Source organism: Carettochelys insculpta, chromosome 11 (assembly GCF_033958435.1).
Source record: "Carettochelys insculpta isolate YL-2023 chromosome 11, ASM3395843v1, whole genome shotgun sequence".
Taxonomy (NCBI): domain Eukaryota; kingdom Metazoa; phylum Chordata; order Testudines; family Carettochelyidae; genus Carettochelys; species Carettochelys insculpta.
This window is the reverse complement of record NC_134147.1, coordinates 24,263,242-24,279,389: the sequence shown is the minus strand read 5'-3', so window position 1 is coordinate 24,279,389 and position 16,148 is coordinate 24,263,242. Positions and strand designations below refer to the sequence as shown.

At 40.9% G+C, this 16,148-nt stretch overlaps 1 protein-coding gene across 1 annotated transcript in view; it reads left to right on the top strand.

Moving 5' to 3' along the window:
- The window catches only part of ERC2 (ELKS/RAB6-interacting/CAST family member 2), an 868,752-nt gene that overhangs the window by 81,739 nt on the left and 770,865 nt on the right, over positions 1-16,148 (top strand). The window contains exon 2 of the mRNA XM_075005383.1: positions 211-627. Coding sequence (XP_074861484.1) covers positions 211-627 — 417 coding nt within the window. The remainder of the gene's footprint in view (positions 1-210; positions 628-16,148) is intronic.

Sequence of the window (16,148 nt, the reverse complement as noted above, 5' to 3'; positions counted from 1 at the left end):
GCAGTTGAAAAACCTCATTACAAATACTGTCACTGATGCATTTGACATTTTTACATGACCATTTGGTAGAATCATCAATGATTCTATTAGCTTATGTACCCTTTTCTGTCAATATCTTAACAGATGAAAAACAACTTTTAGATCCTTTATTGACCTTTTTTTTTTTTTTTTGTGTGTGTGTGTGTGTGTGTGTGTGTGTGTGTATTATAGCATTTGCAACTGACGATCCAGGCACTTCAAGATGAGCTTCGAACTCAGAGAGACCTTAATCACCTTCTTCAGCAAGAAAGTGGAAACCGAGGAACTGAGCATTTTACTATTGAGCTAACGGAGGAGAATTTTCGAAGACTTCAGGCAGAACATGACAGACAGGCTAAAGAGCTCTTTCTCTTGAGGAAAACTCTAGAAGAAATGGAGTTGAGAATTGAAACGCAAAAGCAAACACTAAATGCCAGAGATGAATCAATAAAAAAGCTTCTAGAAATGTTGCAAAGTAAAGGTTTGCCATCCAAAGGAATGGAAGAGGAGAATGAAAGAGCTCGAAGAATGGCTGAGGCTGAATCTCAGGTTAATAATTTAGAAGTGATTTTAGAGCAGAAGGAGAAGGAAAACTTACATCTTAGAGAGGTAAGTAAAACACTTTTTCATTTTAAGTCTGTTTAGATAAAAGGACATTGGGCAAGGACAATTGTCTTAATTTTGAAAATATATTTTGTAGTATTTTCAGTCTTAAAACTGGAGTCCATTTTCTTTTTGAATTTTCTTAAATTAAGAAGGTTATTGAAATATTTAATTTAAAACTCTTCCAGTCCACAAACACAGAAGCATAAGGAATTACTAGGCTATATAAACAAGTATAAGAAAATAAATTAGATCACATTTTGGGTTTTCCTGATTTGACAGAGTTGTCAACTGTCTACATGTATCAGTTTTACAGCTAAATGCTCCTACTCCGCCACTTCCGTGAGGCCCATCCCTTTCTCTGAGGCTCAACCCCTCCCCCGCCATCCCTTCTCCCTCCATAGCTTGCTCTCCTGCACCCTCAATCACTTTCACCTGGCTGGAGCAGGGGGTTGGGGTGCAATGTCTCGGCTGAGGCAGAGGGGTTCAGAGTATGGGAGGGAGCTCTGGGCTGAGCCTTTGGCAGAGGGATGGGGCACAGGAGAGTGTGTGGGGTGCAATCTCTGGGAAAGTTCAGGTGCAGGAGGGGGCTCAGGGCTGTGGCAGGGGATTGGGGTGAGGGAAAAGGTTTGGGTTTAGGCTTTGGGAGGGCTGGGACAGGGAGTTGAGAGAAAGCAAGAAACTGAGGTGGTGCTGGGTGTTGCTTATTTCATGTGATTTCCGATCAGAAGCACACTGGGGTTAAGGTAGGCTTCTGGCTAACAGGAGCTGTGGAATCAGTGCTCGGAACAGGCAGGATGTGGAGACACTGCCGCTTCCCAGAGCTGCAGCGATATGCCAGCCACTTCCGGGAACAATGCAGGGCCAGAAAAGGCAGGCAGCTGCTGTACTTTTAGCATCCTAAAAATCTCCCAGTTTGTCTTCAGTAGCCTACGGGAGATAGAAGCAGATTTCCAGGAGACTCCTGACAAAACTTGGGGTGTGGGTGTGAAGGGAGGGAGTTTGATAACCCTCTTTTTGTTAGTGTTCCTTTAACAATGATACATTTCCTCTGACAAGTCAAACTTATGGAGTAATTGAGAGAATGAATAGTTACTGATACAGAATATTAAATAAGGAAGAGTTGAGTAAAATGGTTCAAGCTTATGTTTTTATCTCCTTGGTTGTCTTGTTCTTGGCATTAACATGTGCAGGTTTCTTCTTCTGGTGTAAGACTGGCATTGAATCAGCCAAAGATCTGTTGCAGATCAAAGCATTGTGAGTTGAATGTGAGGTTATGGAACTGGCTGGTACAGCAAAAATGGTGTATTTGTCCTGAAAGGTTGGGAACATAAAGGAGCACACATGGTTTCTGATCGAAAGTCCGTATTGACCTTGTCATGGAGTAAATGTTTGTATTTACAGTTTCTTCAGTAGTGGGAGAGAACAGCAAGAAGAAATATTTAAAAAACATTTTTTTACATTTACAGCAAACTCTTTCATATCCAGTATTCTATTATCAGGAATTCTCAAATAACTGGCATTTTAGCATAAGTAAATTTGTTACATTTTCCATAAGTACAGTATAGTGAAAGTAAATACAAATAAATATAGCAAATACAGTATGGGTGTGTCTACACTAGGAACAAACTTCGAAGTAAGGTACTCCTTCACATTAGCCACCAGATTGTCTACACCCTTACTTTGAAGTAGGGAGCCCAACTTTGAAGTCCTTACTCTGTTCCTGGGAATGGAGTAGTGCCCTGCTTCAAAGTAGGGCATGTGTAGACTCTCAACTTCGAAGTTCTGAACTTTGAAGTTCTTTTTGTCATGTAGACACAGCCTGTAAGTTTACAGTGTAAAATTCTACTATTATTGGTAAATAAAATACTCTGCTTACATTTGTGTTAGTTTCTTAATATCTAATCTTGTTTTTCATTAGTGTTATTCATTGCTAGGTATACGTCTCTATTATCCAGAATATTTGAATATCATTGCCAGCTGTCAGATATGAAAGAGTTTATTATATGGGCAAATCAGTATGTCTATAAAATTAAATTAATCTAGTCTTCATCAGCCCCTCAAAGAAAGCCAAACTCAATTCTGCAATTCAAAAAAGTTTGATAACTTTTATATTTTTGTATGCCTCTGAAATTTTTATTAATTTTAGGTGAATTATTAAGGACATTCCTGTTTTGGTGGTGTTTGACCCATCTGAACCCCAGAAGTACTGGAAATCTCACAAGATTCATTCTCGTATGTGTAGACCATTGTTTTCCTTTCTTTGCAACACCCAGCCTTTTTCAAGGAGGTAGACTAAACTTTTTTTCTCTAGCCCATATGTGTGATGTTTCTGTTTCACATTAAACCTGTATCCTGAAGATCTTTCTCAGGCAAAAGTCCCATTAGAAAGAAATGTTATCCATTAGTAGGTTCTGAAGTTAATAGGAAATCAAAGGAGTTGTACCTGCTTGCATCAGCACTGAATTTGGCTCATTGGAGTCTGCCAAAAAGAAGCTTCTGTGTTGTACACTCTAGCTTATCAATCTAGATTTCTGGTTTTGATCAGCTCCTGTCAGAAAAACTTGTGATGTTTGTTTTAGGGTTAAATGATTTATTCATTTTTCATTGGCACTGTTTGTGTAATGGAGCTTAGTATCTCTGTTGTGTATGTCTGTCAGTAAAGCTATATAGGAATGGAATGCGTTTTACTTTAAGGGTTGATGTACTGCTTTGATGGAAGGTGGTGTTTGTTGCTTTGATTGAAAGATGGTGATATTTTTTTCTATTTTTTAAAAATATTTATTACTAAAGGGAATTAATCTATTTCTACTCTGAAGTCACAGATGGGAGAGTTCTTTTGAACATTCCATATTTGTTTGAATAATTGGAAGTGCTGGTGAGGTTTTTGTCCATTTAAAATAGCCTTCTAGTACTGTAAAACCAGATGGTTTATTCCTTGGTTTAGTCGTCTTAGAAGATTAATTTTTAACTGTTGTTTATTGTGACTGTTTTAGAAAGCGGTTGAGACTGATGCATTGTGAAACCAGTGCATGTATATTTTAGGATGTGTTTAGATTTTAATTTCCCTAACAAAGAATTGGGGACTTGAATTAAAATATCATGATTACCATCTCTTACAGATTGATTTGTAGGGCCCATGTTATGTCCCTTGGAAGTGTATTTTTGGACACTATATTGAACAAATTGTTGACCACACCCTTAAAGGTTTTTCTTTAATTCTTTCTTACTTCTGCTGTTTTGATTGCTTGATGTTGCACCTGGGCCAAGTTAAAGATGAGTGAGCCTCTCCACAGCAGCAGGTGAAGGTCGTACTTGTAACTGTGTGCTTTCTGGTAGTATTAATCCTTTGATGGCTAGTTTGTGCAGTAATCTCTATGTGACAGACGAATGGTGTTTTTAAAGAGAAACTCAGTTTCATATCATGTTAACACTCCTTCCTAAAGCTTTCCTTTGACTATACATGACATAAATACAATATGGTCTTCAATGTGTGTTTCAATTACGACGACTGTTTTGGTGTGCCTTAAACACTCCAGCAGCTGCCTTGACAATAGAGGTACAATTCTGTTGGAAAGGCATGTGTTCTGTTTCCCGTAAGTCTACTGTGATTGTTCTTTTATATCTATGCATACACATGATAATGTCAGCTCCGGTAGATAACTGCTGTCTGTGGTTTGATGGGTAGTTTGTTAGGTGGAGTAATTTATGATGGAGTCAGGTATTTCTTTGATGCATTCCTGTTCTGTTTTCAAAGAATGTGCATAAGTCCTGTTTTCCTGAACATAGTAGTTAATAAGTAGAAAAAAAGAGGCAGTTTCCTTCATAGTTCCGAATCTCTCTTCAGCCAACGCTGTGCCCAAAGTGCTGCGTCTTGGTTTTCTCTCAGGCTTATACTTTAAAGGCTGCTTTTGCTGTCTTGTTGGCTTTTTTGGGGGGTTCCTCTCTGCTTCATTTCTGATATCTTGGAGTGTTTTCTGTCATGTACAAATCTGCAACTAGCAATGTATAGAACTCTGTGTTTGCATTTAGACCTAAGGGAAAACTCAGACCACATGACTCAATTACCAGTCTGGCCTTGCCATGCTAATCTGAGGTTTGGGCAATGTTTTATTTTATTTTAGCTCTGGCTAAATGAAAGGCATTAACTGCTCTTTTGTTAAGGGTTAATGGACAGCTATCATGAAAATGAAAAACTCAACCAGACAATTATCCCTTCTCATAATCTGTGTGCTGCCTCTCAAAATAATGTTCAGGTATAGCTCTGACACAGTTCTGGTTCGTCCCAGAGGAATGCTGGAAATTGAGGTTTCTGGAGCTTGCAGACATAGCAAGACACAGTAGGAATATAAGTAACAGGATGCATAGCCTTGTATGAGAAGCAAGTTTTCTAAAAGATTTTGGAAGGAGCAGGAGGAGCTCTCTACATTTACACTACAAAATAAAGTTGAGTTTATTAAAGTTGACTTTGTAACACTGGAATTTATAAAGTAAAAGCTGAGTGTCTGCACTTGTCCACAAAGTCAACTTAGTGCATCCCCACTAAATCACCAAAGTTCAACTGTTGCAGCAGTGCATTGTGGGAACCTATCCCATAGTTCCCTCAGCCCCGTGGGATTCTGGGATCTTTTTTGCTGGTGAGTTATGGGGGAAAAATGCCCTGCAAGTGGTTGTGGGTGTGTGATGTCATCTTCCCAGTCTGCATTGCCCTCATTCCCCTCCCATTGAAAACAAACAGTCATTTTCCTTAAGTCTCTTTCCCCATGAGAGAAATTGCTTGCATCATCCACGTTACGGACCTTGTTACCAAATGTGTTTTGTGCTTCATTGTGTCCCTTTTTAAAGAAAAGTGACTTTAGAAAAATAACCTTACCAAATGTGTTCTGAGAGTACTCAGCTGACTGAACCATGTTAACAAGTTGCCCAAGTAGTTTTATCCTGGTGAAAAAGCACCAAACAAGTGGGCTTCAGAAGCTGAAGCCCATGATACCCAAGTGGAACAAACTGGCTCCATGCGACTAGGGAAAGGCTTTGGATACAATGCAAAAGTGGTAGTGTATCTGGCTGAAGGAGCCAGGTTTGAAGGTGTGGGGGAGGGGAAGAGAGAGAGAGAGAGAAATCTGTGACTTATCACCACATAGAAGTGAGGAATGCTCTAGGAAGGCCATTGCACTGATGTCTCCAACAGGAAGCAATATTAGAAATATTTGCTCCAGACTCATTATGAATCCCTAAGACTAAAACAGAAGAGAGGGAAATAATCCCAGAGGGTGTTGGTGTCTAGTGGCTGCTGGAAGGAGCCATTACCCTGTTAGAAATAGTAGTGGCTTGAGAAGACATGGAAAAGTTAAGGAAGCATTAGAAGATTGAATGGCTACTTAGAAGATCGAAAAGTTGAGGAAAGAATGAAGGGATTCCCTAGCTTCTTCTAGTAAAGAGAGAGAGCCCACAAGCCGCATTCCTTCACAGGAAATCTTCCCCTGAGCCACATGATTTGGGAAGGGAGAGTATGGGTGTCTTGCACACGTGGTGCCACAGGGCAGGCGGGCAAGCGAGTAAGCAAACAAACGAAAAGAAACAGAGCAGCAAATAATGAAGACAAAATAGCAAGCAAACAGCAATAACCATAACCTAATCATGTCTAACTATACCTTTCTCTTTTACTTATGTCTCTATGGCTGATCTTGTGACGGTCAGGATATTTGAGATTCATTCCAATTGCCTGGAAGCCATCCTTTCCCTCTGTCTTTTTTCTCTGCCATCCCAGCAGACAAGCCCCATAAACTGCAATTGTTTTCAGTTCAGAAAAGTCACTTGACTCCCATTTGCTCACCAGAGCTAAAGTTACCTCAGGAAGAGATTAACACCTTCCATAATCATTAATGACACTCCTCCTTTGATTTTTATTGAAGGTGAGCCATTTTGTTTTCAATTGAAAAATGTAACAAAAAGATGTCAAGAAGTGTTCCTCTTAAGACAGTTTGCTTTAGCCGTTGTAGTGCTCTTGAATTTTTCTGACACCATTGTCAGTAGCAACAGTCTGAAGAGACTAGTGGTAGGTCTTTATCCCTGGGTACAGCTGAAAGGGCAGGCCCAGAGAGTAGGTAGCAATTGAAGTAATGATAGATGCTTCCTGTCTGTGTGCTCCAGCTCCCCCATGACTGGTATTGTGGAAGAATAAGTTCTATGTGCTCCCTTCCATCTATTTCAGTTGCCTTCATGTAGATGAGAGTGTGGGAGACAAATATTTCAGTGACCTTCATGGAGATGAGTGTATGGGAGAGAGATGTGCAAACAGTATGTCTGATGATCAGGAATAGCATTACAAATAAAAATTCTTTTTTTCCTATTAGTTGATTGGAAGCAGCTTTGTGAGATATTGATTCTTCACAATCCATTTCACTCTCTCTGCTGGGTTTGCAGTGTATCAAAATGAAGTGGTAATCTTTCAGTCGTATCATAATGATTACTGACTGTTGCATTCCTTGCCATGAGACCAGAAAAGCCTGAATGTTGGAATACATGAAAACTGTGACTTCTAGATAATCAGTAACAGGACTCAAAGCTAAATGGGTAAGGCCATGCTGGGTCATGGAAGACTTTCCTATAGGAATGGAAGATTTGTAGAGAAGCAATTAAAAACATAGTTAAGTCCTGTGGAAGTTTGTAGGAGATCAACCTAGACTGAATTTGAAATCCTGCTTATCTGTCGCAGAAATGGAAAAATGTCGGTGCAGTTAGCTTATTTTTAGGGGGTTCATTTATATTCCATCTTTTCAGAAACTTTAATATAATTCTTTCTGAGAAAGGGGAAAAAAGGGATTCTACACTACTAGCGTGTATCGCACATTACATGAGGTGCTATTTCACAGTCAAATGTTATTCCTTGAACAAAAAGGATTCACATAAATAACCCAAACCATTGTATTAAATGTTGTATCCAGTGTTAAAGGACACAGTATTTGCAATAATTTTTAGAACTTCTTTACTCATGATCATATTTCTAAGCTTAAAACTGAACTCTTGTCTTGTTTGCCTTCATTGTACACACGGGTTCATTTTGTTAGGGTTTTTCAGTGTTAGGTGGATGGTACTGATATTTTTAAGAGGTGAGAGTGCTGAAACATTTGCTTGAAGAAGAAAAGCACAAACAGTGTAATGAACTACATTGTTCTTGCAAATATACACACACAGGAAAAAAAGATCCTGTTAATCATTGCAGTGTCCCTTTTTAAATTAAGCATTTTAAAAGTTTAAAATGTGTTTGAAGTCATATGAAGTCTTATTATGGTTTGCCTGGCATCCAGGATTAAATATTATGATGATCACTAAACATACATTCCAATCACAAAGTGCAAGATGCCTGCCTTATACTTTGTAAATTGGTTATCATGTATCTTTGCTAGGTTTTTAAATAAACATTTTTCTTCATGAGTTTGGGAGACCTTTAGGTGATATGGTGATTTTATCATGTGGAAATCTAGCGCAGATGTTTGTTATTACTTTTTTAAAACATGATGACCACACATGATTTACCCGAAGTACCATTAAGTATTTTTTATTATTGCTATTAAAAACTTGCCTTAGGCAAAGACCCACTACATTTCTAGTAAAGTCAAATGTTAAAATTCCAGAAAGTATTACTGTATGTAGAACACAGCATCTCTTATGTAATGTATAATTTCATTAAAACCAAATCTGAGATCATATATAGTTTCATACATGCAATACATAATGCAATGCAGTACAATGCAAGACATAATCCTTAGTTTATATGCATTCTTATAATAATGCTATAATGTTTAATTTATGGCTACAGTTTTCATACTTTGTAGAAACTGCTTATAATTTGTATGATTTAAACTTGTGCAACTTTTTCAAAAATTCTTCTGTTTTTGGACTAAGTTGGTGAAATAATGAAGGTTCATGATTGGACTTGAATTGGTAGCATGAATTAGTTATTGCATATTTTAAAAATTAAGGAAACATAATTCCTTCTTCCACTGTGAAGAGAACAGATGCCTTGCAGATTTTCAGTGTTTATTGCAAATGCCTTACATTGGAGCCAGTATTAATTTACTAAGGAAATACTTTAACACCAAACATTCCCCCTCCCCCACAAGTTAGTGATATAGATTAACAACCATTCTTGAATAAACCTCTTTATTAGACTCATTAGTGTCTCTTTCCTTTTTCTTTCCACTGTCCAGGCTCAAAATATTCGTGTAATAAGTTATTGAAAAATCCCTTTTATTTGAAAAAAGTAAAGTAAAAAATTTAAATTTGCCCTCCCTAGCCCGTTTTTGTATATGTCTCATAATAAGTTGGTTATAATTGTACCCTTATATCAAAGATCCTCATTAAGGCAATTATTTTCCTTCAAAATGTAAATAGTAATATGTACATTTTTAAGTTGACCTCTTAGGTTTGGAGGAGGACCTTACCATCTTAGTAGTCACTCCAGACATGAGAAAGTAGAAACCTGATTTTGTCCTGGAAAATAATAATTACTCTTTAATTAGTGCTTTTTTTGTGCCAGTACTTGCCAATATTGAGTACTGGCACCTCAGGAGCCCCAGCCATGGGATCGGCTGAGGATGGAGGGTAGGGACTCAGCTGAGTACCAGTTCCCCTTTTTCTTATGTACAAAAAAAAAGCATTGCTCTTAATGTTACATATTCAATCATATTTTCAGTAAGTGTCACTATTCTTGTGAGAGTGCTCTATAAACACTTAGACTCAGTTTTTTTAAAATCCAGAGTCACTCTCAATGAAACTTTTACAAGTTTCAAACTTGTAGCATGATAACTCCACCAGTTTTAAACTACATGGGATACTTCTGAGTACCAAAGGAAGAAATAGTTTGCAGTGTTGCAGATTTGAAGAAATTATTATAGACTCAGTAACACAGGTATTAAAGGAATCCAGAATTCACGAATAAGTCAGTTTTTATACCTTCCAATATGTACACACATTAAGACAGTGGTTGTCATCTAGGGGTATGTGTACTTCTGGTTGTACACAGAGGTTTTCCAAGGGATACATCACCTCATCTGGATATTTGCCTATTTTTTTAACAGGCTGCATAAATGCATTAACAAAGGTAGTACAAACTAAACTTTTATACACGCAATGACTTGTTTATACCGCTCTATATACTGAAATGCAAGTACAGTATTTATATTCCAGTTATTTTATAATTTCAGTAACAGCATGAAATGACATTTTTGCTTTTTTGTGTAATTGTAAACAATTACGTTTTAATTGAGATGGAACTTGTGGCATATAAGACCAATCAGACTCCTGAAAAGGGTTCAGTAGTCTAAAAAGCTTGAGAGCCACTGCATGAGGAAATTTTCTGAGTTTCCTTTAGGGCGTGAGTTATTGGCCAGAGGCTAGATATCAAACTTGATTGATTAATGGCCTAGTTTGATACTGCTAAACTGTCTTTGCATATAAAACCCAATAAAAAGGAAGTTAAAAATACTACAGTCATATTCAATAGGCTTCAGAATAACAACCATGTATGACTACAGGAATTTGAAGTAATTTAACCCAACCGACCTTCCGCCAGAGAGCATACAATACTTGAAATTTAATAGTCAGCTCTCAAACCTAAATGAACACATTTTATTCCAGTTGTATAATCCTGCAGTATACAGGAAAGAACATGCCTGAAAAATAACTCTATAGAATCTTTTATATAAAAGTTGTTAAATCTTTTATAATGAATAGGGCTCCTTTACTGTATAAAGTTGAAGAAGTACTTGCATATTTATAGCAGCCCTGCTCTCAAATTGACAGATTTATCTAGAGATGACCTAAGTAGAGCAGGTTGTTATTTTCCCCCCAAAGAAAACGTTAGAGCTGAATAGAAATTAAAGTTTTGTAAAAGGAATAGATCAGTAAAGTATACCTTTCATTAGCAATAGACTTATTTTTATATAGCTCTTTGCCTGTGCAGATGCAACCAAATTAGGTGAATAAAAAAAAAGTCCATTTTATCATTATTAGGGTGTATATTTCCTTTGTGATTTCTGAACCCCAAACTGAAGCTGCTGTTGGTAGTGCAGCATACTCTAATTAGAGTTAGACTGCTGACAGGAAGAGACAGAATGATCAATTGGCAAATATCACCTGCTACCTTATTATACATGTTGGAATAGCTCAGCTTTTATCCAGTCTTTGAACAATGATGAGCTGCAGGGTCCCCATTTAGGCTTCTAGCTCATAACAGTTACAGTGTGCTGACTCTTACTTAAAAACTTTTAAGAGCTCACTCTCTGCCTCATGGAGATGACTCTTTCCTAAGATATGTAGAGGATCAAGAGAAGAAAAAAAAAGGTAGGAGGACTTATTTTGAACTTTTAGAGAAAGCTGCCTATTGTTTCTATATGTGCATTCGTGAGCTATATGGTTGAAATCTATAAAAGGGGAGAACATTTTATTGCTAATATATTTTTACAGCCATTTAGAATACAAAAGTAACATTAATGAGGCAAAATTGTAATGATTGTAATGGTGATTGTATTGCAGATTTAGAGACTTATTTTATGTGTTCATTATCTAATTTTGGGAACTATATCTATAGATGTCAATGGCAAAACACCTATTAACTCTAGTGGTAGCAGAATTAAGCTGTCACAGAGCACCCAGGCTTGCACTGGCTCAACCCAGAGTTGCTTCAGCACCTACTGCACCTCCTCACAGCCATCCTTCTTTTCCTCTGGGAAGGCAAGCCAAACACAAGCTCTGAGAAACTTGCTGTTGCTGCTGCACGGTCCCCCCAGGTGAAAGGTGGATCTGGAGGTGCACCGCACCAGTTCCAACTGGTGGGATCGACTGGTCATTGGGCAGTGGGACAGCCAACGGCGGCTCCAGGACTTCAGCATGCAGAAAGACACCTTCCTGGAGCTCTATGCTGTCTTTCTCCCCCACACCCCCAGAGACAGGACACCTGGCTGCAGCCCACCATCCTTGTGGAGAAGTGTGTCAAAGTAGCCTTCTGGAAGCTTGATACCTTCGACAGCTACCACTCCATGGGAAACCAGTTGGGTGTGGGGAAGTACACTGTCAGGGCCCTCCTCCTGGAGGTAAGGCACTCTTAGGCTGCAATCCCTGCATGGGGTGGGAATGTCCCACCAAAGGGGGATCCTTGGGAAGCAGGGTTGGCGGTTCAAGGGGTGGAGTGGGAGGAAGGCCTGTCCCCAGCGTACTGTGGTGTCCCACCCTCACTCCCCCAGGGTGGGGTGAGGGTGGCCTCACAGGCAAGGATCTTGGGGAGTTTGGAGAAAGGGTGTGGGAAGGAGGAAGAGACTCCCTGGAGCCCAGGGACTCTTTCCCTCAGTCCCTGACGTGTGTTCGGTGCCCTCCCTTGCAGGTCATGATGGTCATCAACCCCATCCTGTTGCAGTCATCACCAGGTGCAGGATGGCCTCCAGAGGAGGAGATGTGGAGCTCCTGGAGCACTGGGTACGGGATGACTGGGAATGATGGTCGCAGATCTGGGACCAACACATATCCAGCTTTGGTGCTGCCACTGGCACCTGGTGGGATATGATGTCCCCGTTACCCCTGCTGCCCTGCCGCCCCTGACATCACCCCAACCAGCCATCCGGCAGAGCATTGTGTACCTTCTGCAATGGCTGAGGGCCATAGCTGCCCCCGCTTGTCCCCAGGACCAGCTGGTCCTCAGGATCACCTGCTCCCACTGCCAACCAAGACCCCACCGCTGCCCCACCACCTCTGTACCTCTGCTGCTGGCAGCCCCAACCCAGCCTTGATGGAGGCTCCAAACCTGCAGTGGAGCCTCAGGCTGCTCGGGATCCCACTCACCAATGGGATTGTGCTGCTCACCTACTCATGGACTGATGCCACCCAACCCCTGTCCTAACCCTCCTGTCCAATTTCTGATGCCCCTCACACATGTCCCATGCCCTCTATCCAACTTCTGATGTTCCAACTCCCTGTCCCAAGCCCCCCATGTAAATAGTTCCAAGGTGTTTGCACTTCATTTTCTTGTAAATAGTTTTTTTTAATACTAAGTTTCATTTGCACACATTTCTCCTTGTTCCATTAAAATAGTTAGTTGTTCACCATGCCTGCACCCCTTTTTATTGGGCAGGGGTCAGAGAGGGGTGAGGGGGCAAAGGGAGGGGTTGTGTTGGGGATGGGGTTAGGCTGTGGCCTGAATCCCCTGCTGGGGGGGGCTCCGGGGCGGGTTATTGGGAGCCATAGGAGAAGCTCTCCCTCAGGGCTTCCCAGATCTGCACACCACTCTTATGAGCATGGCGGATTGGAGATGTGCCCTGAGGCCAATGTCCACCACCCATCCTGGGAGGGAACCTCCCCCTCCCCCTCCACTATGTTGTGCAGGGCACAACATGCAGCCACAGCTTGGGGGATGTTGTGCTCCTCCACAGCTGAGCGGGTGAGCAGGCCTTGAGGCCGCTGAAGGCACACTCCATCTGTATCCAGGCCCGGTTGGAATGGCATTAAAGAGCTCCTTGCTTGGGTCCAGCTGGCTGGTGTAAGGCCTTATGAGCCACGGCATAAAGGGGTAGGCCATGTCCCCCAGGATACACCATGGCATGTGCATGTCACTGAGTGCCAGCTCATGGCAGGGGATGAATGTACCCTCCTCCATCCTCCAGCACAGGCTGGAGTTGCGAAACACCTGCATGTCATGTACCTTGCACAACTACCCAACATAAAATCTACAAAGTATCCATGGTGATCAATCAAGGCCTTCAGTACCATGGAGAAGTATCACGGCATGAACTGGGATGTGGGTCCTGTCAATAGGCTTGAAGCAGTTTGGGAACCTCACGGCAGCGAATCCAGACACAGTTGTGTCCATGTCTGCCAAATGGATGATCCTGCAGGATCTGGTGCAACTCCCTGTAGTAGGGGCAGGTGGCTGGTCCTGCCCTGTAGCAGTGGCTGGCATCATGGGCCCCAGTGTAGCCCTGCTGGAGCTTCTTAACTTTTTCCCCTACCTCTTCCATGCTTCGGGTGCTGTGGCCCCATTCTGGGCAGAGGCGAGGGTACTGTGCTGCTTACTCTTGGGGTCGAGGAGAGTCTCCTCCTTGCCCCACAGGTCCAACAGAGCCTGGACCTTGGGTCCAGTCCAGGATGGTGCCCAGTACTTAGTGTCGTGGGTGGCTCCTGTAACGCCTCAGGCTGCTCCCTTGAGGGCCCCGGGGGGTCTCAGGGTGCTTGGCTCTCTGCCATCTGTGACGGCTCTAGCACAAAGAGTGGCAGTTGGGGACTTCAGCCTGTAGCCCTGCTGCTTACATGCACTCAGCTTCCTGCCACAGAGTTTCATGGGCTCCCTGTGGCTTTAAGAGGGGCTGGCAGTAGGCACCGTAGAGCTCTGATTGCTGTGGACAGGGTGTCCCCTGGTGCACCTGCATGGTGCCCTGGAGGCCTTTTCTGTCAACAGAAGGCCACCTGGAATGCCCAGACTGGCTTTCTGTCAACAGATGTCTGTCAGCAAAGGCGTTATGTCTCATGGGGAGTGGGATAAGACTGTCAACAAAAGCGCTGTATTCTGTTGATTTGCTGTTGACAGAATGCCTTGGGTATCTGGACAGTGCCGGTTTTCTCAACAAAACCCATGAGTGTGGACATAGCCTAACAGTAGAAGGCTTCATTCACTGGAGCGGAGCTGCTTAGATCATAGATGTGCGTATGTGTGACTATTTGGAATTGTACGCTTTTCGAAAGTGTCAAAAAAGCAGCATTCAGAATCTAATTGCAAACTTAGCCAATCTGTTACATTAACTTTTTCTGTATTTCTGATAAATGTGAGCATCTTTATTCAGTAAGGGTCCTGGAGAAAATGAGGTAAATAGAGTTATTCATCTAATGGAAAAATTGTCTGTGGCCAAAGGGCTGGCTAGGGAATCCTCAAGACTCACCTATTCACATGTACAAAAGAACAGATGAAATGTTTTCAAAATAGGAAGGATCTGCTAATTCTAGAAGCACCTTTGGAGTCCCAGGGATGCCCACAGGGAAGGAGTTTCAATTGACAAGACCATACAACTGAGAAATGTCAGACTCTGGTCTGGTTTTAGAATGTGTGCTAAGAACAGTCCAATTTATCTCACTTCTTTTGGTCCAGTAGGAGATTTTAGGAGGCAAAAGACAGTTTTTCATGTCCATTGGCCCTAAATTATGAATAGCTCTATGTATAAATAAGACTTTAAAGTGCATGATAGGCTTACTTGCAGCCAGTGCAGTTTGTGGTGAACAGATGTGGTTCTGTATTATGTCACACTGTTGCATGATTCAGTTATAGATTTTGGTTAAGAAGGAGCAAAATTATGACAATTGATCCTGGAGGTGACAAGTGTAAGTTTGGATGTGATCAAGTTTGCAAGGGAACATAAGAATGGCCATGCTGGGTCAGACCAAAGATCCATCCAGCCCAGTAGCCTGTCTGCCAACAGTGACCAGTGCCAGGTGCCCTAGAGGGGATGGAAGTGTGAAACTAGAAGCTTTGGAGGAACCCTGAATCTCTTTCACAGTTTAGGTGCACTGGTGGCCTTAGATGCTTGATGGGGTCTTAAAAAAGTATATATTTGACCTAATAGTGCTGCCACTGAAATCCATGGCATCTTCACTGACATTTATAGGAGTCATCTCATGCACACAAAAAACAGTAAGTGTTAAAATAATGGAGCACTTAAAGACTGAACCTCTCTTGCAGGATTTCTCATAGCCAGTTTAAAATCTGAACCGATTAGGGCTGTTGATTAATCATGATTAAAAGTTATTCATGGTTATCACACTTAAACAGTAGAATACCAATTGAAATGTACTAAATATTTTTCTGCATTTTTAATATGTTGATTTCTATTAGAACATAAAATGCAGCTGTACAGTGGTCATTCATATTTTTGTTACAAACATTTGCACTGTAAAAATGATAAGCAAAAGAAGTACATTTTTTCATTCAGCTCATACAAATATAGTAGTGCAGTATCTTTATTGTGAAACTGTAACTCAAGTATATTTTGTTATAGAACTACAGTCAAAAACAAAACAATGAAAAACTTTAGAGCCTACAAGACCATTTATTTCTACTACTTCTTCAGCCAATCACTAAACAAGTTGGTTTATATTAATGGGAAATACTTCTGCCTGCTTCTTATTTAGAAAGTCATCAGAAAGTGAGAATAGGCATTTGCATGGCCCTCTTATAGCCTGCATTGCAAGGAACTTACGTACTGGCTATGGCAAACATTCATATGGTCCTTCATGCTTTGGCCACTATTCCAGAGGACATTCTTTCATATTGATAATGCTTGTTAAAAATGCATTAATTACATTTGTGATTGAATTCCTTGAGGATGAACTGTATGTCTCTACCTATTATGCTTTACCTGCATTTCTTGTTAGAGCAATCTTGATGATGACACAGCATACATTGTTCGTTTTTAGACCATTCATTTCATAGCATATTTAGCAAAATGCAAGCAAGGTGCCATTGTGTTATTTCTGCAGCAGTCAGCCCAACA